This window comes from Prinia subflava, chromosome 1 (assembly GCF_021018805.1).
Source record: "Prinia subflava isolate CZ2003 ecotype Zambia chromosome 1, Cam_Psub_1.2, whole genome shotgun sequence".
Taxonomy (NCBI): Eukaryota; Metazoa; Chordata; class Aves; order Passeriformes; family Cisticolidae; genus Prinia; species Prinia subflava.
This window is the reverse complement of record NC_086247.1, coordinates 65,874,611-65,900,037: the sequence shown is the minus strand read 5'-3', so window position 1 is coordinate 65,900,037 and position 25,427 is coordinate 65,874,611. Positions and strand designations below refer to the sequence as shown.

At 40.6% G+C, this 25,427-nt stretch overlaps 1 protein-coding gene across 3 annotated transcripts in view; it reads right to left on the bottom strand.

Moving 5' to 3' along the window:
- The window catches only part of PTPN3 (protein tyrosine phosphatase non-receptor type 3), a 163,160-nt gene extending 155,707 nt beyond the window's left edge, over positions 1-7,453 (bottom strand). The window contains exon 1 of one of the 3 annotated variants that reach the window (XM_063398876.1): positions 7,276-7,453. In XM_063398876.1, the coding sequence (XP_063254946.1) occupies positions 7,276-7,402 (127 nt within the window). In that variant the 5' untranslated portion in view covers positions 7,403-7,453. The remainder of the gene's footprint in view (positions 1-7,275) is intronic. The other 2 variants (XM_063398866.1, XM_063398886.1) reach the window with 2 other exon arrangements.
- Positions 7,454-25,427: the final 17,974 nt, after the last annotated feature.

Genomic DNA, 25,427 nt, shown 5'->3' with positions numbered 1-25,427 from the left:
TGCCATCCAAAATGACTTTGTAATCTGGAAAAAAAAATAATTGTTCTGAGGAGAAAGGGAGCAGTGGACATTTCCCAGGCTTTTTTGACCTTCTGAGCAAGAATTGGAACTTGCTTGGTGGTTTAGATGCTAATCTATCTACCCAGTGTGTGGGTGTGCTCTGAGTCACAGCCAACATGTGCACTCACTTCTAAAACAGGGCTTCCTAAATATTTTTGTAAGGGTAGCTTTTGTTTAACTTTCCTTTGGCAGAGTCCCACATTGGGAACAGTCAAAATCTCAGGAAGGACCATATGTTGCGTGTAGAACTGCTAAGGACAACTTTGAAAGTTTTCAAATCTTTTACTCTAAAACTGAAGAAGAAAACACTCACCCTTCTCCCTAACATGATTCAAGATATTGCTTTTTTCTCACCCACTTGCCAGAAAACCACTTCTGTCAGACTTCAAGTATGCAACAACTGTCTGTCCACAGTGAAGATAAATGCCTTTTTGTCTGGGTTTGTGGGGGTTTTTTTTGTTTGTTTTTTGTTTTTTTAATTTTATTTTTTGGGGTTTTTTTGTTTGTTTTGATGTTTGGGGTTTTTTAGTATTTTGTTTCATTTCATTGGGTTTTTTTTGTTTTGTGTGTTTGTTGTATTTATTTTCTTAATCCATTCCCAGCTACCGAAACTCAAGGGGCATTCTGCTGAGGATGTTCCAGACAATTGTAACCATGTAAGTCTGAGCAAATAGGATATGGTGGCCGCATAGAGGCAGTGGGTAATGCAGAGATTTCTGCAAGGAGAAGTATTTTTTTTTTAATGTTGCTCTCCCTATTACATAACTGGGAATGGGGATAATGAACATGTTTCAGTCAAAGCATCAGAGGTGTTACGAATTGCTTTCTCTCTAGAAGGCCCTGTCATTAACCCAGTTACTCCTGGTAATAATACCTGCTGCTCTGCAAACAAGCCTGAAAAAATGCACTGGGGCCAGATTCAATAAAGGGCTTTGGTGACTCAGCGCTAAGTTGGTGTAATACCTCGTATTTAAGATCTCAGGCCTTTGAGCAGAGAATGAATCCTGAGCAATAGATCTATAAAATGCACTAAGAGTGTTAGGAGCTTGCAATAACAACCCCAAGCAGCTTAGCATGTACCTGCATAGACCTAGCCAATCAAGCTGGCTGGGTGGGGAGAGAAACCTTAAAACCCACCTGTCAGACCTGCAAGGAGATACTTGCATTTGGTTGGGATCTGCAAACTGGATCCCTTCCAAAATATAACTTTCTGGGTTTTTTCCCCCCTTTATTTATTTTTCCTTTTTTTTTTTTTTTTTCCCCTTCTTTTCAGAGAATTGTGCAGGCCTTAATGCCTTTTAATGTTCTGTCTTTGCCACAGTTGCCACACAATCATAGGAGACGCTGCTGCTAAAAGCAGTGACCTGAGAATTGGATGTCCTAAGTTTAGCTCCTTGTTTTGGCTGCACAGTGCACTGTGTCCGTGGGAAGGGGGCTGCTGTTCCTGCCCACCCTCCTCCCCCCCAGCTTATGCCATTAGCAGCTCTAAAGTAGGTCAGTCTGAGTGGGCTGGAGGGATGTGCTCCTCATCCTCCATCTGCAACTGTGCAGGAAACATTTCAAGAAGCATTAGCCCATAAAGAGAAAGAACGTTTTAGGCAACTGAGTCAGGTTTCCTCACGCTCAGGACACTCACCTGGCACGAGGGCATCCAGGTTTCTGGCCCTTGCCTGTGCTTGGCTTTCTGTGTTTTAACCACTGGTAGTTGAATGTGAATGGTGAGAAAAAGAAGTCCCAGCAGGGAAACTAAAACTCAGGCCTGTCCAGCTCTGCCTGGAATGAGTAACCAGCACCAGGCTGGTGGCGAGGTTGAAGTGGGACTGCCTGTTGCCAGAGTAGCCTCTCTGCTGCTGGCATGGCTTTGTCTCAAGAGACTGAAAAGGTCTGAACCTTCTCTGTTCAAATAGCAAATGAAAATCTCCAAGTCTTCTGAAGTAAATACTCAATCTACTATGAAGTGCTTGGACAGAGAAGAGGAATTTTGCATTTTGGCAGCAAAAAGTAGGAGTCACTGCACATAATAAGGTGAGAAATATGTCCCTGAAAGCGGAGTATGTTTAGAGTACACTTGTGGGACTAATTGTCCTTAAAATAGGCTTAGTTAGGGTTATGTACAAAGTGGCACTTGAATTACTCACTCAACTCCACTAAGATTGGGATATCTCAGGATACACATAGACATACATCTTCAAGATCTTGGTAAATTGAAGAGCAAATAAGTTTTTGAACTTAATCACCATCAATTTTCTTGGGATTTTAGTCTTAAATATCTCAGCAGAGTCAGGTCCAAGGTCAAAAAATCTGGTATAGATTTGACACCTCGCTCCTTTTAAATGAGCAGCAAGGGATAGAGTCTCTTGCAGACTGCAGTGCTCCAAACTCCATCCCTCTGGAGGGAAACACCATGCAAAATTTTGTTCTCAGTTATGTCATTACAACTTTGACAGCATATTCTGAGTCCATTTTAAACTTCCTTCTGCTGTTTTCTCCCTGAACATTGTTTTCCTTTCTTGCAAAGTCAGCCTAGGCCAGCCACCCGCTGTCCCTCGGAGCCCATCTTCCTGCACGGGGAGCTGCACGCCTCCAGCTGCTGGTAGGATTCCCACCCTCGTTACCACAGCAGCACAAACAGCAAAACATTAAACACAAGGATGCTGTGTGGGCAAAGTCTCTGCATCCTCCGGGTTCCTGAGCAGCCTTTATGCAGCTGCCAGGCCCTTGGGGAAGCCTGCAGAGTTTGAATGTTTGCTCCATCTCCTTTTCTAGCTAAGCCTGGCTTTTTTTTTTTTCTGGGACAACTAAGATAATCTGTGCAAAGTGAGTAGTCAGCAGCAGTTATACCAACTTCAGGCAGAGAAGATTTTTAGTGGCTATTCCACTCAGAAAGAACATAACTTAAACCCTTTCCCCTAATATACTTCTCTGTAACCTTTTACAGGTACGTTTGTCCCTCTTCTAGATCTGCCTGGGCTCCACCCTTGCATTGCATAAGCCCTTCTTCCAATGATAATTCAACACGCAGGAATTCACATGGAAGTATGTTTCAGTGTGGCTCTGAGTGGAGAAGAATGTGAATAGCATGTGTATTACTTTTGGCTTGTTTTCAGTTTATATTTTCTTCCTTTGGACATACCTGATCTTCAGAAATTAAGGAGTGATACAGATTTCATTTCCTATTAGCTGATTACAGCTATAGATTGGATTAACATACACTGATATGTTAATATGGAAAGATATCAAAAACCAGCCAAAAAAGCTGACAGGTAGCACAGTTCCCTGGAAAACAGATTTCCTTAAATAATTTTTTTTGTTTTGACAGTATGACAGCTTTGCTCAAGAACTGTATCTGTATTGGAAGTGTATATTTTGATTTCTCCAAGACGTGCAATTTAACTGTGCATGACTTTTTATTCAAAATGTGCTTTTACTGGAACTTACAGAGAGTGTATTTGATTAGAAATTGATTCCCTGTTAGGTTTTAAAAAGGTAGATGTTCAGGAGATAACTAGGGCTGTTTTTCTTGTGATCCACCTGAGACCAGTTCTTAGTCTGACATGATTTAATATGTTACTCCGCAATCCAAACAAAACAAAACAGAACAGAAGTCTTTACTGGCAAATTGAAGAAGTGGTTTAAAAGAGGAGTGATATTGTTAACTGGGAATCACTCTGCTTTGAGGATGATCATTAATTTAAAAGTCTAAGTCTAAAAGAATACATTCTGACACGATCAAAGAAAAAATTCAGATGTGAAAAAAAAAGTGGGACTGAGAATGAGCAAGTGTCTGGGAAAACTATTTCAGATAAAGGCTTTTAAAATACTCCTGGGCAATGACCACATTTTTGTCTTTTCAAGACAGAGAGAGAACAGATATTTCCCACATCTTCTCATCAGCACACACATAACACCACAGGGCTGCTCTTAGACAGAAAGAACGAAATATATTAATTTTACAATTTTTTTTCAAATCTGAAGTCTAAGTAAGCAACCCTGAAAGTCTATTTGACATTTCACAGCTGAGAAACATCCATTCAAAAATGAGCAAAAAAACTCCAACCCTCACTTCAAACACAGTTTTCAGTTGAAATATCTTTGTTTGGTTCTAGTCTAAAGGTGATTTGCTTTTAGAATAATTGAAAAAAAACAGTAGTTTTTAACTGTGTGACAGAAGATTAAAGTACAAGTGCCAAAGTGTTGGGGTTTTTTTAGGTTTGTTTGTTGGTCAGTTTTTGTTTTGGTTTTTTGATTGATTGGTTGTTTCTTTGGGGTTTTTAATAAGGGCTTAAACCAGTGTATTTTTGTCATATGCTCTTCTAGACTTAAAAAAGAAAAAAAAAATCTATATTTCAGCTTTGAGAATGTAGAAATATTACCTAAAGAAGCAGCCTAACGTAAGATATTCAAAATACATGAAAAAATATGAAACCATTATTAAAATAATAATAATACAAAAGAAGTGCAAAAGGATTGTTTCTGTTATTTTCCTTGGAAATTTGCATTTGCAAGCAGCTATTTAGGAATACCTAGGACTATGTCACAAAGTTTAGAAGTCTGTTTATGCCATTCTAGCAGCAAATACATGTTTGATACACTTTTTTCTTTCTAAGAGGAGTAAAATTCATTGTAATGGCTAATTTACTATTTTTTCCTTTGCAAGCTGCCTCTGCCAAGAGAATTTCTAATGGCTTCAACAAAGTTTTCTCCAAATACCTGGTGAAATAAGGCTGCAGACCACAGAAATCCCCAGCTCATATTCCCTTCAAGGGAAGGGAAAGTGTTCACCCATAGACTGAATAACATGGCACTACAGCACCAGACCATCACAGGTCTATGAAAAACATGCCACATGACTAACTACAGGCTAATTTTTCAATGCTGTGACCATCCTGGTGTGTCTTGGAGGTCAAAAAACCCCGAACAACCCAAACCACAAACACCTTAATTTTTTCTTGCAAGACTTTTAGGGAAAGAAATGGCATTAAGCAGAGGGCACCTGGAAACGCATTGTCACAGATAGCTACACCTTTGGATCAAGCAAAAAGTTTTGCATTTCTTGTTGACTTCACATAGCAATATGCAGAAAACAAACAGTTCTCAACAAGCAGGCCCAGACTTCCAAAGACATACCATGCTCATTTTGCTTAGAAGAAAGAATTTCTTAAAAGATTTAGGTTTTTATTTATAAGCCTAAATCTACAGCAGGCTGGTCTTTTGGATCAATCCACGACACCACTTAGTTTTGAGCTGAAAAGCATCACCCACTGAGGCATAATTTGACCCTTTACATCTGGAATGGACCCATTCAGTGCTCTGTTTGTCTTTTTTACATGTCAGATACACGCCCTACCTGTTCTGGGCAAGAGCTTAATACAGTGAATGCAGCGAGGCTGGTCCTCCACACGGTCCTTTCTTAAGCCCACAGGGTAACTCAGCTGACTTCAGGGGGGCCACTGCTGATTCACATCACCAAAAGGTGTAATTAGTGGACCCAGCTCATCCATCCTGAGGTATTACTTGGCTTCCTTCCTCCTATGGATTTAGTTCCTTTGGGCTTGATTTGATTTCTCTATGCAACTTTTTCAGCCCCTACAGTGCCACATGTCCCATTTCTGTGAATTTGACAGCCAAGCCTAGACTGAGAAGTCTCTCTCTCACACACATGCAAATACAATAACACACAGTAAGAAGGTAAATTTCTTACAAAAAACCTGAGCAATTCAAGAGGTCCAGTGACCTTTTACCTTGAAAGGCAATTGGATGATTTTAACCCACTATGACTCCCATTTTCTATTTAACACTAAATTGAACAACAGAAAGGGGACAAAAAATTGAAATGAATATGAAATAAAAACAATCATTTATATTGCTGGGGTTACAGCAAAGCTAAAAATAAAGTATTGCCATCCTGCTTTTTAAAAATCTTTAATAGGACAATAGGCATCAGAAAGGAAAGTATGGTTTGGTTGGGGTTCTTTTTAATATCACAGGTATTTTAACTCCAGGTTTCACTTAAGCTTTATGAACTTCTAAGCCAGCTCAACAGGACACTGTGGTAAGGATGATTTTTATCTCTCTCTTGCCTTTTGCATACCCGAAGTAGGGAACAGAAAATAAGACAAAACTGAAAGAGTCTCTCCACAGGTAAACTGTATCTTTGCTGACATCCTTGCTCTATTCTGCCCCCAATAATGAACACAAAGCCCTGTACGAAGTGATATTTTTACAAACAGAACAGACAATCCTTCAATCCGGAGTAAGTCTTAAATAACCTCCTCATGAAGTTGCCAAAGCAAGCTAGGCCATTTAAAAAGCAATATTTCTTGAGTTGAAAGGGAGAAGGGGTTTTTTTTTGTACTGAATTTTGTTTTGGCTATCCACTGAAGTGGCTTCAGGATATACCAGTTCCATTTCTACATTTGCTTAATATTTTGTTCAGACATGTCCAGTCCAGACTTAGTTACCCGACTTTATTGTAGTCAGCTACATTTCTACCTTTCTGTCATACTCATTTTTGGCATGCTGGAAATCTGACTTGGTTATTTCATTATTCTTTTAAAACATTCCCAGACATTTTAAAAGCCAGTATGTACAGATTTTATTTGTTTTGTTGCCTGTATTATAATTTCTGGTAATACAAACAAAATTTCTGGTTCACAAAGAAGTTCTGTGACAGCATGCTTTTAGGAAGGAGGAATGGATTTGGATATATTCCCACTGTACCCTAATCTAATTTGGATAAAATATCAGAAAATGTGCCAATGTCTTAGGAAAAAGAGGCATTGCATTGTTAAAAAAGCCTAAGCCATTGGTTTGAATCACACCACGTCTTTCTTGAAAATGCTTTCTTTGCACTCCAGTCTGCTCCTTAAGTCACTAAATCAAAGCTCGTTGTTCATGTTCTCTACCACACAAGAAGCTCCATGCCGCAGCACTTTGCAAATACAAGTAGAAAGTCAAAGATTAAAGCAAATTTCTTCAAGAAGTTTTTACATCAGCTGTGTATACAAGCATCCTTTCTTTTGCTTGCAAGGACACTAATCGTATTTCAATTGCAAGCCTACAATATAAAGTTAATAGCTTCCTTATTTCCTTCTTTCAGCATTTCCCCTCTATTCCCTCAGTCTTTTCAATTATACAGCCTAGATAATTTCTTTCATTTCCTTCCTCTAGAGCCCTGTTTTCATTTCTTATACAAAATCATATTTGGTCACTTACACTTTTCTTGAGGATAGGCACACGATAGCAGCATCTCTTGCTCCACCATGGTGCTGTCTGTTGCAGAGGTCAGTGGTCCCTTGAATAGCGCTTTAAGGAAATATTTTGGAAAGCTAAGCTCACTCATGCAGGCTTCTGATCTTCTCCAGTACTCTTGGCTTCTCTGTGTGCTGTCACATGCTATCCTCCCTCCTGAGAAACCTGTGAAACGGGTCTGGCAACACACAACTTGTGTCAGAAGAGTTTTAATTGATTCGTTGCAACAGGTACCCACCCTCATTAAAAAAAAAAAGCTGCTGAAAGGAGTATTCTCTTAGCGCCTCATTTGAAATTACAGAACCTGCCCAATGTCACAGCTGGTGCACTTTAAAGGGAAACTACTTGCTGGGTTTGCGAATACACAGGAAATAATTTCAAATCAATCTTAACGTGCCAAATAAACCACAAGTAGCGGGAGAGTTCGGCTGCTTCTGCACTGTGGGAATGCAGGAATCCTTTGGCTGTGCAACGTGGTGGTGAGGGCTGCCAGTGCATCTCTCCAAGGCACAAGGTCCTGTGGGACAAAGCAGCTCCACGTTGCTCTACAGAGTCTTATGTCTCCACGGTCAACCACTCTGATCTCCACTGAAGGGGAAAATTGTGTGGGTTTGATTTCTGAGGAATGCATCTCCAGGACCATGAGTTTATTAGTGCCTCAGTGCTTGCAGGGAGGATTCCTCCATGCAGCAGCCATGGAGATTGCTCTGCCTTTCAGCAGCCCCTGTCTACTCACCCAAGACTCAGTGAGGAGCTCCCAGCCCTGTCCTGCAAGCCCCTCTCAGATCAGTTATCATTTACCTGTTATCCCTGTGACCAAGAACTGCAGGTGGACCCTGATTCTGATCCTGTATCAGCTTCACATGAGGCAGTACGCAACACCTTGTAGTACTCCCGCAGCAGTTCCCTACTGCTTTTACAAGCTGGTGATGCCATCTCCAAGTGAGGCTGTGTAGCAAAGAAGCAAAAAGCAGGAGACATGGGATTTATGCCTGACTTTGCCTCTAATTTGTCCTGTCACCTTGGGCAAATTGCTTTACCTCTTGATGTTTCTGTTTCCCCATCTCTACCACGTGCATAATTATAGTTCACTTTCTTTGGAAAATGCTTTGAAATCTCTTTACAAAATGCACAATGAAAAAGCAAGCTATCATTATAGGACACTTGTAAAATATTGGGATGTGGCAGACAATAAACACCAAGCATATGAGATTTTAAACATATAAAGTGTTTTGTTTTAAGAAGAACTTGGCCTTGTTCTAATAATGATCTTAAAAGAGAGATACTCCTATGGAATTTGGCAAAAACCCTGATTCTATTTTCATAGTGGAATGTGTGAGAAAAATTAAATCAATTCTCACTTGTAGGAACACTATGCCCTCCTGGAAAAAGCAATTCCACCAGAGGTTCTTCAGTGGAAAATGATATAATATGGCAATTTCCTGCTTTTCTCTCACCTAGGCTAATAAAATCCCTCATTTTACAGCCTGTGACTACTTACATTATACTCAACAGGTCTAAATCCTTGCCCTCATTTTCTTTTTTACTCTTTGAAAACTGAAACTCAACAAAGTTTACAAAGATTGGTTTTGTTTTAGTTTATTCATGTGTAAGATTGAACAGATTGATGCAAAATTGTGTTTTCCAGAGGTTAAATTAATTCATATGGGACTTTTGTACTTCTTTTAATACTTCAGTGAAAAAAATGAAAGAGGTTCCCAGAGAAGTTGTGGATGCTCCATCATTGGAAGTGTCCAAGGTCAGACTGGTCTTGTCTCAGTACTTTAAGACTCAGTACTTTAAGGAATCTGGACTAGTGAAAAATTTGCCTGCCCACAGCAGAGGGCTTGGATTAGATGTTCTTTAAAGGTCTCTTCCAACCCAAAGCATTTTGTTGTTCTGTGCATGTATTCATCCACTTCTGCCGTGCTGCTTGTCAAGGAGCCTTTCTCAATAAGGAGGATTGTAAAGGGCACAACAGTGAACTATTTTCCCCCTAGACTTTGGAGTAAATAATTTTTCACCTGCTCTACTTGGGAAGGTGGCAGTAGCCAGGCTGGGAGAAGAGCAAGAGTATCTGCCTTGGCTTTCTTACCTGTGCTTCTGCTGCCATGATCCATGTACTTGCACTGTGAGACTGAGGGCACCTCAAACGATGGCAACATTCTTGAGATGATACACTGAGGACTCAAATAAGCTTGAAAAGTAAAACAAATTTACAAAAGCTTTCAGGAATTATAGTGTTTGTGTGGTCTGTGAAGAAGCCAAGTTACTGCTTTTTCCCTCTGCATCCTCTTTCTGTTGGACAGTTCTCAATAGATAGTTATTTATCCACTGTCCTGCTTATACTAAAATCCTTAACATGGGTGATAGCCCAGAGATTAAGCTGGGCAATGCTGAACTGAAGATAAGTAGATGTGGAAAAATAGCTTTTTGTGAAATACCTCCCAATTGCACATTAGTACTGACACATTCAGAAAGCTTACCTGAGTCTTGAAACATAATTCTGTACATGACTTAACACGGCCAGCCAGCATTATTATAGACCAGGATAATAATGCACATAATAAATGCATAACCTACTTGATTCTTACTCCATAATCCACTAACTTCAGACTCAAGTTCAGGATGTCCTAAGGTTACTGCACTGACAATTTATTGTATGAGGTGAATCACTTATAGCTGGGAGCTCAGAAACTCTTGGAAGGGCATTTGCAGAAGAGTGTGTATTAATTTGTACTGTCTGAATACATACAGTTGCAGTAGGTGAGTTCTCAATGATCACCTTCTCAAATGAAGCACATTTATCAAACACGTACTGGATATCAGATAAGCATAGTCTGATTTGAATGTCAGTGGAAGGACCAGTTATTAAAAAAAGTAAAGCTTTCTGTAGAGAGATAGTATAAAAATTGTACAGGCAATACTTGAATTTTTTTTCTCTGTGTGTAATTCTTCCTGCAAATGGAACACGTAAAGAATTTAAACAGATCCTCAGTCAATGGAAATAAAAGGCACAGTGTGAATTGTTACCAATTTTTTTATGGCACAAAAGTGAAAATTATCAATTGAAGCTGTGCTATTTGTTTGAGGTAACACTTGGATGTGAATGCATTTGATTAAACCTCAAATCCTAAAAATCTGAAAACCTTCTAATACATTAAGTGAACCAGTGTTGTCAACTTTAGCCAAAACGCCAGGAAGAGTCAAGTTTACATACAGTAGTATTCTGTTGCAATCATGAAATTAAGAGTATGAAGTGGTATCAGCAATCTATGTCTTTGGACAGACTCCAGATATTCAAACTGATGCATACATTTCTATGTCAGCTACTGCAAAGAGTGTTTAAATGACATACATCTCATAATTGCAGTCCTTGATCTCCCAAGAAGCTCATGTCTATAGTTATAACCATTGACTGAAAAAAGCCCAAAACAAACAGTGCAGGTTTACAGTGACTGAGCAATAGATGCTTTTCTCCACTTCTGTCAGTGAAGTGACAAAATAACCAAGTTGTGCTCTCTTCTGCTTCCTTATAATGCTACGTTTGCCCTCACCTTAATATCTTGCTGTAACCTACAATTATGTGTCATCAACTTTCTGTGGAACTGATCAAACGTTGTTCAGTTCAAGGCTGATTTGGGAATGTGCCAAAAGTCTGAGGGTGGACCCTAACTGGCATTCACTGGAACAGGTTTAAGTAACTGTTCCTTTAAACAGCGCAGATTTTCCACTACAGGTAACAACTCTGTCATCCAGTGCTGGGTGAACACCAAGTCTTGAATACTTTGGTGCACATAGGCATGTTGTGGTGTCACTCAGACCATTTGCCTTTCTGGTCTAACTGAAGAACCTTAAAATGCTTAATTCAGCAGAACAGTGTTTGTTTGGAAAAAGATTTCAGGTATTGCTGCACAGGTTACAGGACTGGGGCAAGCAGAGGAAAGGGAGCCAGAGCTGTCTTTGGAAGAGATGAAGCTCACTTGGTGAGAAACTGTGCTGGAGCTGCTGCCTTGCCCTGGAAGCAGAGAGCCGAGAGGTTTTGAAACACAGAGATGCCAAGTGTGGCACTAGGGAAGCCCACATCCACAGCAACTGCGAGCAGAGAGAGGCACAGCACACACTGGGCCCAGAGCTGCTGCGTGTAAAAGGCTTTAGGAAGTGCGATCTTGTTCCATCTGTATGCTTAGAGGAGAGGCTGCATCCCTAATTCTAGACACTTGTGGTGTGAGGTGGTCATCCCAGGCTTTCTCCTCAGTCATGGAGAGAACCAGGCATGCTGAAGGCATAAGTCATGGGAGCTTTTCCAGACATGTTCTTTAGGAGGAGGAGAGCCCTGCCCTAGTTCCCTTTGTACACTGATTCTCTCCCTGTTGTCTGTAAAGGGGACTCCCCGTGACCAGCTCTGAGGTGAACTTCTGCGTTTACCAAGATGAATTCTGCTTTTCAGACACTGCACAAAACCAAATAGGTTGCATTTCTTTTTCTAGTCTACATTTCTATCTATTTTCTCAGACAAAGGGATGAATAGTTTCCACTAAGCTGTACCCTGCAGACTCCAGGATGACCCTGGGACTGTAAAAGCAAGAGAAACCACAAAGCAACACAGCAATAGCAGTGTTGAACATGTCCTTGCCTAGGAGCAAAATTAGGGGACCTGTGTAGATCACCTGAAATTTATCCTAAAACAAGATTTTCTGAACATGATATTAAACTGTTGATTTTTTTGTTAAATTATTTTGTTTGTTTGTTTGTTTTTAAATTAAACAGCAACTCAATATTTTTATTTCTCCGGATCACAAATCAAATGCCATCACATACTTTTAGGCAAAATCTAATTCAAGCATCCACTGCTTGAATTTCTGTGTACTGTGTATCTGCTGTCAGATACAATACAGATTTCTGAAGAGCAAAGAATGGTAAGATAACTTGGTACACTGGCTTCGTAGTATAGAGTCATTTCAAGGGATGCAACTTTAAATACCAGCCCATTCAACACTAGTATCAAAGTTTTTCCTTCTAAACTTCCGGTTTCTCTAGGTAAATGAGCAAATCCCACCAGGCTGAAAGACCATGGGAATGAAGTCAGCCTGCTAAGTTGCTGCAGAAACCTGAAGGACTCCAGGGACAAAAGGTTGGGAGGAAGTGATGTTCTTTCCCACTCTCTGTGAGGGTGATGTAATGTGTTGTTATCCAGAGCTACTTTTCCTTTTCCTAGCTTCAGCTCAAGGGATCAACAAACACACCTGAAGGCAGCAGGGATGTGTTTAAACAAAGGATGTGTGAACAGATTCAAACCTCAGATTTAAAACAGGCAAACAAAAAGACTGCATAAGGGAAAAAGGAGGTAGTTGTAGTAATTGCAAGGGCAAAATAATGAATCCAGCAATAAACTGCTGCCAGCACGCACAGATTTCCAGTTAAGTCTGTGGGCTGTTCCACAGCCAAGTCCTGCCTGTTAAGGAGGGCACAGTCAGGTAGAACATTTTTTTTAAGGATTAAGTTCTCTTTCCAGCTTGTCTTCTCTCCATATTTGGTTATGTTGTGGTGTGAGTGTTTGGCTGACTGGCTGACTGATGCCTGCGTTTGCTCCTGCTGTATGCTCCCACTTGCAGCGGTTCCCCTCACAGCTCCCCTGACTGGCTTCATTACTTGCAGCTTTGAATTGCTCAGGTCTGTAGCTTTTTGTTTTGCCGGTAGTGAGTCATACTACTCCCCTACAGATGAAATAAAGTCAGATGGAAACTGTGAAAGCCACATGTCAAAGTCAAAGCTTCATACTCTGGAGGTAAAGATTGTTCTCGCTGAAAAAAGTAGGGAGATGAAGATATTCATGTATCAGCCCTGGAATTCTTTATAACGACAAATAAGGTCAATACATAATAAATTCTCTTTTAATGCTCCTACATTAAACAGAAATGGAAGGATTTTATTTGTTCTTTCCATTCAAAATGTATTATAAGAGAGCAATGTGTCCACCACTGGTTGCTTGGGTCCTTTTCCAAGTGAAGCTCTGTGGATCACCCTAAAACAAAGGAGTCAAGAAGCGCAATTAGTGTAACTCGAAAAGGGAGGATAGCTGGAGAAAAGAAGGCACAGATAGATCCCTTGGTTGTGGAAACATTAGCTAGGTGCCTCCCTCAGAGCCCATTTGCAGCTGCTCCCTTCTCTTAGAGCATCTGAGTGTACATCAGGGACCAGAAGCCTTCTTGAGCAGTACCAGGTTAGGTGAAAGCAAAGCTGGCTAAACCCCCTGTTGGACACATTCCTCTTGTTGCCTATAATTTTAAGTGATTGTCTGCAATTTAATCTGTTTTTCAACTATGATTAGCATAAACTGGCACTTCCTCGCCACTAGTGCCGAAACTTATTTTTGTCATGAATGAAAAAACCAGAGAGGTATAATAACAAGAGGAAGAGGATAGTCTTCTCTATTAGTCAGTGCATGTAGCCAGATTCTTTTAGAAAACAGTAATTAAGCATAAATAGACTAGATCATAGAATCATTGAATATCCTGTGTTGGCAGGCACCAACAGGGATCACTGAAATCTGATTCCTGGCGCTGTGCAGGACACCTCCAAGAATCACACCATGTGCCTAAGAGCAGTGTCTGAATGCTTCTTGAACTCTGTCAGCCTTGGTGCTGTGTGCACTCTCCTGGGGAGCCTGTTCCAGTGCCCAACCACCCTCTGGATGAAGAACCTTTTCCCAATATCCAACCTAAACCTCCCCTGACACAGCTTCAGGCCATTCCCTTGATCTTGTCACGGGTCACCACAAAGAAGAGATCAGTACCTGCTTTTCCTCTTCACCTCATGAGGATGTTGAAGACTGTAATGAGGTCTTCCCTCAGTCTCTTCTCCAGGCTGAACAGACCAAGTGACCTCAGCTGCTCCTCATGTGGCTTCCCCTCAAGGCCCTTCACCATCTTTGTTACCCTTCTTTGGATGCTCTGTAATTTTTTAGTGTCTTTCTTGTATTGTGACACCCAAAACTTCACACAATATTCAAGGTGAAGCTGCCCCACCTCAGAGCAGAGCAGGACAATCCCCTCCCTGTCCCCACTGGCCATGCTGTCCCTGATGCCCCCAGGACAGGCTTGGCCCTCCTGGCTGCCAGGGCACTGCTGCCTCATGGTCAACCTGACATCGACCAGGACCCCCAGGTCCTTTTCTGTGGCACTTCTTTCCAGTATCTAATTTCTGAGTTTGTATGTTTTTTTGTCCCATTCTTGGTGCAGAATCCAGCACTTGTTTTTGTTAAACTACACATTGTAGGTAGATAATTCCAATCTTTGCTGGAAATAATAGGCAGAAACTAGAGGACACACTCAGAGTATTAAATGTACAGGAGATTCCTAGTATGATTTTGTATGTCAACGGAAAGAAGGGGATTATTCCAAGTGGAGAGGAAAAATGCAACCACAAACATTCATTAAAAAAAATCTTAAAACTGATCATTTAGAGTGTAGGAGGTTGCTCAGAGTTAGCTGGAGGGTTTAATTACCCTGCATTTCTTGGATGAGTAAGCTTCTTGACTTCTTTTCAATGTGCTGACCAGAGGACATATGTAAGCTTCACTGTATTTAGTAAATACCTTAGGGCAGACGAATTCCAAGTGACATCCACATGGTTTCATGCAGCAAAATGGTGACATGTCACCACCACTATGTTATCATCACACAAATTGTCAACATGGCCACGTTATTCACTAGTGAGTGTGACACCTTAATGACATGGAGTGACATTTTGCTTCTTTTCTGCCCCTATAAGTCACAGAAGTGTGGCTTCTTCCTAACCTAGTTTAAAGTCCCATCATTTCTTTTGTGTTGACACACAAGCGTGGCTCTTGCACACACGCTACAAAGCAGGAGGTCCCTAGTAACTATATCTCTAAATTTTAAGAAGGCCTAACACAGAAGGAGCTGGCCACCAAAGAATCCTGAACAGCAAGAAGGCCCTGCAGAGGCAATCCAAATTTGGGCAATCTCTAAATAAGGCTTTAATCCCTGCCATGTTCAACAGCTGAGGTGAATTTGAAGCTCCAGATGCATTAAGTTTTAAGCTTAAGGAAGGAGCTAGAAATACTCCTGTACAATTCTGTCTGGGATAGGGAGTCAGATGTGTCCATGCAGACCAGCAAAGAAAATGTCTTGCAGTCAAGACACTGGGACATTCTCTATTTAACCATCTCACTAAGAACTGTGCAAAGTGGGGGTCCGGATCAAAAGTCAGGAAAGTGCTGTTAGATACTTGTCATCCTTAGATGAAAGGAAGTGACATGTTTGGTACACATTAGCTTAGGGAATAATGGCAAGAAACTGTTTTTAACACTGCATAGGACCAGTATTTCAAGAATATGAGATTTAGGGGTATGCTAAATGAATTTAATCAGTCTTCACTTATGTTCATTACATATAGATGATGCTTCATCTTCACATAGGGGTCCAGATTTCCTCATATCTATGTGTGATATGCTCCATACCTTAGCACTTTGAAGTACTGCATCCATTGATGTCTTTCAGCTAGGCATGGACATACAATTTAAAGAATTCTTTTGTATTTTCAAATGTTCTCTGCACTAGGGGATCACATCTTACACAATTTCCACTCAGCTACTGATTTCTTTGGTGTCTGTGCTTTGCTGGGGATCAGGACATTCAATGAAAGATACAAATAAAAAAAAAACCCAAAACCACAGTCTAGGCCTAACTTTATTTTCTTTATTCAGGTAGCTTAGATGTAAAAGTTAAATGTGTTGTACAGCAAATGAGCTTGTTAGGCAAAGTAAATATCAGTGTTTAAAACAGAATATTTTAATGCTTGATCTGACATTAACTTCCAAAATGTGAAATACTTGTTTATGTAGCTATTCAATTTAACTTCATTAACAAAATAATTTCTGTTCAGTTTCTTGAAATTATCATGCTGGTTTTATGGTAACACCTGAAGGAAATAAGAAAAGTTAAAGCTCTATATTTTACACTACATATTTGAGGTATATACACACTTCTAATATTATGCTTCAGCTTACCAAAAATATATCATCCCTTTGTAGCTTTTAAAAGGAGGTATGTGATAAAAAGACAGCATATACCTCTCAGTATTTCTGTTAATTGCCCCGATCTTATGAATCTACACGGATGCCATGATTAAAAATCTTGCTGTTCTTTATGTAGACCCACATCCAGCACGGAGAGTGAAGGCATTATCTAGTGGGTCTTACAACCATTTCCTAAAAAACTGTGTAAACACTAAATATTAGGAGCTCACAGAATGCTCTTATGGCAGAAGATGTTAACATTACCTGGAAAACAGATCAAACTTGTTTATTATCCACACAAGGGTGCCTCTCTGCCTATAAAGAAAGTGCCTCAAAAGAAACACAAATGTAACACTGAAGAGTTTGAAATGCACTGTCTTAAGGTGCTTTCTCACAATGTGTTACTCTATTTGAACTGTACAACTTTTAAGCCATAAATTCAAACCAAAATAGCTGATAACACAAGCTTGTCAGTGAGCTGATGGAAGTGTTTCATTTCTCTTTCTTTAATAACTCTCAGTGCCTTGTTCTTACACTGACAGTGTCGATTTTCTGTTACTTGTGGCTTTTTTATTAGTTGAGGGTTTATTGTCTTGTAATTATTTTATTTCTTAAATAATTTTTGGTTTGCAATCTGATCTTTTTTGATCTGCCCCTTAGGACCAGGTACAGCTTGTAATTCAGTGAGTGTGAAAAACAGAAGTAAAATTATGGTCCACTGGTAATTGAGCAAATAAAGGAGATAAGCTAATTAAGAGGAAACTGATCCTATTCTTATTTAGCATGTATTTTATGCCTTGAGAAAAAGGAATCTTTTTCTGTGTTTGCTGTTAGATATCAATATCAGTGATCACTGGAGTCCAAATGCTGTGCAGCAAAGGCTTGGAAAGAAGAGTGAGCTACCGCCGTGTGTTGTGCATTTCTGCTTTTAAGGCCAGATATTCTGTTTCGTGATTTATATCAAAGTAATATTTGTTCCATTACCTATATTTAGAGTGATACAAAGCCAGATATGAAAATAATAGATAATACAGCTGATACCCTGAGCAAAGATCCACTAACCAAAAATCCCAATCCTTCTGCAGGATTTTTTTGGATACCTTATTTCATCAAGCAGTGGTACCCCAGCATATAATGTCTTTCAACAGCTAATGATGTGAGCAGATGGGACTTCTTGATGTGAATCAGCTCCATATTCATGATACATCTTCATTAGCATTTTAGGTGAGGAGGGCGTGCTGAGGTGACTCTCTCAGTTCCTGTACTTAGCTTTGGCCTAGGAGAGCACCAGTTGGATCAAACTCCAACCACAAAAAAAGCGTTCACTCCTTGGAGTAGAACAATCCCTGTGACAGGGATTTTGGGCATGTTCTGTACAGCCCATCCTCTTGCTCTGTGCTGATTGCTAATGTAGACACGGCCTCAGAGTGCTCAGAGTTGCTACTGCAGTAAAATATCGGTGAGTTCTTTGGTGATCAAATCACGTAACCTCTGACAGTGTATGTCTTTAAGACCAAAGGTCTTGGGGGGAACAGACCATATTAATGGAGGGAAGGGTTGGCAGGATAATTAAAATAATTCAGTTCTGTGGAACTGACTGGGGTATGGAGGTTGGGTGCTTTTTGATTGACTCGGTTCCAATTGCTAATAGGATTTTAGATTTTCTATTCATTAAGCTAAGAACTAGAGTATTTCAACTTTATCAAAAATATATTTTAAAATTATTATTCTTTTTCCAAATGAGAATATATTACCTCAAAACAAAACAAAGCAACAAAACAACCAACCAATTAATGAGCAAAACCAATTTATCATCTAAATCCATGAAAAAAAAACTTTCATGAATTTAAAATACTAGAGTTTCTTATAGGACTAGATTTCATTTTTAAGGCAGCTCTTTGCTTAAACTGTTTCTGAATGGGCACAACTATATCAGATATGGCCAAGCACATGTCTCAGAACAAAACCATATACTCCAATTCCTTTCAGAAGCTGCTGTCACATTGCAACCCCTCCCTCCTTGGAGCTATTATTTCCCAGGAAAAGGAGGCATAAAATTAAATTGTTCATCCAGATTTGTGATAAATGCCCAAGGAAGCTCATCTTTGCTCCTGCTAATTTGTTCTCCTGCAAAATTTCTACAGTGCTCTGCATTCATGAAGTTTTGTGCATTTGTAAAGTGTCAAAAGAAAACAGATTTCTTTCTAGTGGTGCAAGGTCTGCCCCTTCCAGGGAAGAACACTTCTGAGCAGGTAGAATAGCAAATATTCCCTTCTTTTCCTCACCTAATGCTCTGCCATTGCCCATAACATCTGGACTCCTCCCAAGGTAAAAAATTACAGTTGTTTCTATTTTCAACCTGAAAGATACAGCATTAAAACATTAAAGTGAAGGTGTGTGAATTGTGGTGAGCATGGAGCTCACCTGCTCTGCCAAGGCAGTGGAAAGATTTATAGTTTCTAATTTATTTTGGTTGCACCACTCTTATTGTGGTGAAAATTATATTGCTTTTTTAAATCCTGTTACTGGAATAAGTGGATGCTACAATGTGTTTTTTAGAATAGTCACATAACAGTGTGCACAGTCAACTTTGGGCTTACATAACAGATTTTGGACATTCTGGGAGAGCATCTAAGGTCAGGAATGGGCTTTGCATGTGATCCCAGTTACAGCCATTTGCAGGCATTTTGGTTTTATGGGGCATTGTCTGATCTCACTTTCTCTGCAGCTTCTCCCTCGTGCCACCCAGCAGGAAGGTTAACATCTGCAGTAGAACAAAACCCTCCTGTGATTTCAGCTGGGAAGATTTCAGCTTCAAGGAAGCAAGCACTATGGGGGGAGAGATGCTCAGGATTAGGGCAATGGTGCTCAGCTGGAATGGCTCTGGCAAAGGCAACCCAAGAGAAACCAGAGAATGTTTTTTGTCATCATACCATGAGCAGCAGCTGAGGCTTGATACCATGAGCAACCACACATGAGAGGCAGTGGGATGATGTGAGGCCACAGAGGGCCTGACTCAGCCTCCTGGGCAGCAGGGGTGGAAGTTCTGGGGCTGACCTGCTGTGGCCATTTGGAAAACCCAAAGGCAATAACCTCATTTGAGTAATTCCAAGGTTTTCAACAGTTTCTTAATCTGTGGGTAGCCACCCTTCTGTGTCATGCTTTTTAGGGAGAGAGAGGCATCTTCTCCAGGAATGGCCAGTTTCCTTTTCTCCCTGTTCAGTTCCAGCAGCTCCTTTTCCTGCCTTTGCTGGGGCATGGAGATAAAAAAGAATTATACATGTGCATATATATATGTTTAAAGTTGCTGTTTATACTGGAGAAAAAGGAAAAGGTTGATATATTAGCAAAAAATTAAAGAACTTCCCAAAGGTCATATTAAGACATGCTTCCTGACACTAACTTCAATTAGTGAATGAACTCTCAGATTGCTTTGGAATTCTGCCCGTGTCTAAGAGCTTTCTCTTAACCCTTGGATTGACTTGTTTGCAAAAATCAAATTGCAAACAAATAAAATCAGTTTGCCAACACCGTGAGCAAAGCACATGTTACTTTAACTCTTGCTAAAGAGCAGCAAATCACAATGCCCTATGACTCAGTTATTCATGAACTGGTCTAATTTTCCTGTGAAAACTATAAAGAAACTTTCAAATTGCTTGTACACAAATGCTTTCTGATCAGCTCAGCTCTGTTTCTGGAATGAGCTTTCATGAACACATTAGCAGTCAGTCCTTCTCATATTTATATTTTTCATTCTGTCTGAATTTAGGGGAAATATGTGTCATTTATAAATTGGCTTATTATAGCTTTGTGTTGAGCTCATATGGGGAACACACTGATCTAAATTAGATTCCTTCATTATTTTAAATTGTAGCCCTAACAGAGGAACTACATACACAATTATATACTCATAATAACATGACTCTGGCCAAAGGGCAGCGGGGAGGTGTAAGATGCTGAGTGAGCCAACTGGTCAAGCAACAACAGAAGTCCTTTGTACAGCCAGCCATTTTCCCCAGGGCTTCCTTGAAACCCAAAAAGCACTGTTTACATTAGAAAATCTTCTGACAGAGGAAGTGCAGGCTGGGTTATGAACACTGGCTAGACTTACATGGGGCTTTCTCCCTCCCTTCACAGCTCTGGTGATACCTGGCAGCCCCAGCTTGCCTCTGAATGTTGGACTGGCCTTTAGGTGCCAGCTCCTGTCCATAATGCCCACCTATCCCTGTGAACAGGAATATACCTGACTGTGCATTACTGATGGATTTCCATCACTGTATTCTGCTGGGTCTCTGGGCCTTTGCTTAAAATTTATGATGTTTCTAATGAGATCTGAGATGCTTCTGTTCTGGAGAGCTAGAAGCTGAGAAGAAGCAGACAAAAGCACTTGATACTTACTAGGCACCCTGAAGGATAGGTCCTGCTTGGAACAGTCTCATGAACCGAGAGTTAATCACTCAAAGAAAAAGAGGAAAGATAGCAACAAGATGTAGGTCGTGCTCTGGAAGAGCAGATTAGGGATGGATCATTTGCAAATGCCATCCGGCTGGCAGCCAGTCTCGCCCTCCTGGTAATGAAGTACACTCAGCATTTGCTATCAGTATGAACACAGTTTAAGATTATGTATAGGCTGGACTTGCAAAGCATGACTTTTCCAAAGGCACAAAATTTTTTAGCTTGTCTTCATCACATATTTAGAAGTATGATCCACAGGTATCCATATATACTGCAGGATAGGGTTAGATGTCCATCACATTTGTTATTGAGATAGGTAAAGAAACTCTCTATTCCAAAATTCCATTTCATCAGTATTATGAGACATTTCTGATTTGTGAGGAGTCTCATAAGATAGCTATACACATGCAGTTATAGAATGTTATTAAAATATATATCATCAAAAAAGTTGGTGATGAGCCCAACTCAAAGTACTCAAAGTACTGCAAATCTTCACCCTACTGCACATTTAATAGCAGAACATGAGATTTAACTCATGCTGTGCCTAAACTGTTTCTTAGTTACAGCAATGCAAAGGAGATGAAAACAAGAGTCCAAACTGTAACAGACTCATTGCTCACTGTAGGTGGAAGAAGGAGATTGCAACTTGCCCTTCTAATTTGTTCCTCCCTCTTCCTATCAGGCTGAACAACTTACCTATGTGAGTGCTTCTGCACTCACAAAAGGATAATACAGCCTCCATGCACTGAGACCAGTGTGAGAGAGCCTGTTCTCTGGGTCTGCTCCAGCCCCAGGGCACAGCCTGAAGTGAAGGATTTAGAGGTGTGTTTAATTTGTATGACCTACTCCTCTGCAACTAGATAACCAGGCCAAAAATAATTTCCTCGAGGTATTTCAATTGATTCTTAATTGAAGGTGCTGTAAAAATACAATACAAGACATAAATATTCAAGCACCACCCACAGACCCATTTCCGAATAGCGTGGAGAGGAAATAAAAGTGCCTAGAAAGTCAGGGCATGGATGATTACACATGTATTCGAAGCATCAGTATTAAAAATCAGGAAGGAAGAGGAGACCTTAAGCTTGAGTAAAGCTCTGCTGCAATACACAGTAACCACATCATATTTCACACACAAATACATAAGGACATATAACCTCTCCTCACATTCCCTAGATGACACATTGACAGAAGACACTGTTTCCTTCACAGCTTCTTCTACATAAGCGTCTGTAACATCACCATTTTTCTCAGCAGTTACACACACTTATCTGATAAAGATTTTCCAGTGTTTATCTGGATGCTTTGGGACACTGTGACCTGGAACGAGAAGGTCTACATGCACCTACCTGTCAGCCAGGGGCGTCTTTTGAGTGGGGTGAAAGGAATGCCTGCAGTGGGAAGCCAGCAGCTGAGGTGCTGGTTACTCCTCCCTGCCATGAGGTAAGACCAGGGCCATGTTGTGCAAGAGCACATTGCAGCACCTGGGGGAACTTCATCCCAGAGCACTTCTCCTCTCACTCGGGAGAAGGGGTTAGCGCCTCGTTTGTCAGTCAGCTGAGCTGCTGAGAGCCAGAGGGCAGGGATTCCCACCACCCCAGTCAGTTCAAAGGGATATGCTAAATATATGCAAAGGCCATGGAATCAGATGCATTAGGGAAAGGGAAGGCTGATTATCTGTGGACCTTCTGGAAGGCTGCGCTGCGCTGTTGCCTCAGGGAGGAAGAAAAAGGTTCCTTAGGGCCTCATGTGCACTGGGTCGTGCTTGCTGGGTCCTTGCTTCTAAGCAGAGCCAGTTAGCCTTTTTTTCCTCTCCTTTGATGCCCTGGGAAGGCTGACCTGAAACAGAGACTGGACAGAGCTAGAGAATAAAGTAGATGTTTATTGAAAGGCCTTTAGGATACACCTTGGGCAGCACGAGAGCCTGACCAGGGCTACACCCAAGGTAGACTTTAAATGGTCACAAAATGGACAACCGGTCATGAGGTCTCACACTTTTATAAGTTTTGGTCCGTTTGCATATTGGGGTTTAATTGTGCAGTTACAGCTTCAGGTTGTGAGGTCTCATCCTTCTTGTTCCTCCCCTCAGTCCACAGTTGTTTATGCTTTTGGGCTTGAAAGTTGTCCTTGATCTTTAGCAGGAAAAGGATTTGTTTTGTCTACCTCCTCTGTGAAGAAAGTTTACTGACACTTAATATGAGGCTGAGACCTACACCCCTAGGCAGCACAGAATCTGAAAACAGGAAAGCTAAAACTTAAGGCATCACCTTCAGCAGTAAATTAGGGGTAAAATCAAGAGAAAAGAAAGGGTGTTGGCTCAGATCAGGACAGATTAAGTTGTCAGAGCTTTCTTGTCAATACAGGCGGAAATAATTGTGGACAATACAAGAATTCAATCATGTTTATGGGTAGTAGTGGACAAGATTATATTGCCATGCATTTTATGCACTGGCATGTAAGGACATGGCACATTCTCCTGTTCATTATCAGTCAAAACTCTGATTCAAAAAAAGATGAAAGAATTACATTAATCCACTTCCCCTGCTATTTTGGAGGACAGTTGATGTGTGATCACAAAGTACTCCGAGGTGTGTGGTCACCCTAAGCAGAGGAAATGGAGAAAACAGGTCTCCTGGTGCCCTGAACAGTTACGTAAGAGCCAGGCACAAACCATTATCTAGGGCAGGCATTGTCCCCAGGGAAGGGAAAGGCAGGGAGCTGGAGGCAAGGAGACGTGTTGGCAGGGACAGGAGCGTGCCATGCAATGTGGCAGCAGAGGGCAGCAACTAAAGAGGCTTCTCTCCTCAGGGAGGGGAGATGAGTAACTCTCTCCAGGTGACTCAGCTGAGATGTGAGCAGCAAAACTGCACAGAGGTCTAGGTACCCCTCTTCTAGAAAGCAAAGCTTTCTTTCTGATTTCTGTCAACCCCTGACAAGAGGGAGGTCAAGTGGTGCCAGCAATATTTTCTGGGCTGGGAAGACTGGCTTGGCCAAGCTTGGAAAACTGACATGAAGAAAATTACGAGAGCTTGGGTAAGCTACAGGCAATTTCTGTGACAAGATTATTTGAAGGGTGGAGGTGAAAAAGGGAGACAAATCATCTAAGGCTGAGCAAGCACTATGGCCAGATCATTATATACTTGTATAGCACTTAAAGAGTGAACAAAAGTTTTATAAAACAAATAAAAATCCATAGTCTGAGACCCTTATACTCTAGTCAGAGGCATAACAGGATGTATGACTGAAGAAATGAAAGGCAAGAAAATGGAGACTGAGAGATATAATAATAAGTAATGTGCTGAAACAAAGACAGGACAAACTTAAATTGAAATTAAAATTCAGATAGATCATTAGGGCCATTGCAAAATCGTCCAAGAAAACTGATTAAATATTCCACTTATCACACCTGAGCAAAATGTCATGTATAGTATCACTTGCAAAATACATGAAAGGATTCCTCCCTAGAGGAGGAATTGGCCTCTATGGACATTGCCTCATTTGTCCACAGAAAATGCAGAACAACAAATGTCATATAAAGATCCAATGATATACCACTCAACTGGGGTTTTCATAAATACCAAGAATGTTTTTGGAAGCTCTTTCTGTGGTGTCAAGTGCAAGGGCTGGGCCTGTATGCTGATTTCCAGAGAGATGTGGGCTTGATTCTTTGTCATCTTGCTTCCCAGTAAATCCTCTAATACCATGAAAGCTGTAATATAATTCTATGTCCCAACACCATCACGCCACTTAATTTATAGCTGATCAAAAGACAACTTAGAATGCAAAATAGCTGTTCTTTAGTAAATTTTTTCTCTAGTTTTGAAATATTGGATGCACACAAGACCATCTTACAGGAATTTTATGACAGGAAGTCCGCTAGTATAATTCCTAATTACACAGGCCCTAGATTGGGATCAGCTCTCAGGGTAATTTTATTGATTTTCTCATTCTATTTCTGGTTTCTTACACTCATTCCTCAGTGACTTAGCAGCAGTGAAAGTAATGATCTGTGTTAATGCCTAGAAAAGTTGGGGCAGAGAGAGAGACCTCCCTCACATTCAGCACAGCAAAATGCCTCTGGGAGTAAACTGATCCACATCTTCACCACTAAGCAAATTAACAATGTTTGCAAAATAAGCCATCTTTCAAAAATATTTAATCGTTCTCCTATACAAATCGTATTCCACAAGTAAACATTTCTCAAGAACTTGGTGTATCATTCTCAATTTTGTTTTCCTACAGAAACTTGTTTAGGACCCTAGGAGCTGATATTCCAGAACTGACAGAATGGTCCAAGTAGCGTAAAAAGTTTTTTGCAGTGTGGCTGAGTCTGAATATACTCACTTTTGAACAGATAAGATAAATAGAACAGATAAAGCTTGCCATCTAGAGGAACTGTACAGAAATCCACTTATCCTACTGAATCTGTTCTTGCAGTTATTTATTTGAGTGTGAGCATGAGCAGACCAACAAGAGCAAGTGACACATTTTAGTATTGATCATAACTCACCAGGTACCGAAGAGACTGGAAAAAGGTGATAGAGAGACCTGCCTTCAACTTGTCCTTTTTGCCATCCAACTTCTCCCTCCTTTTGCACCCAGTAAAAAGATCCCTGTT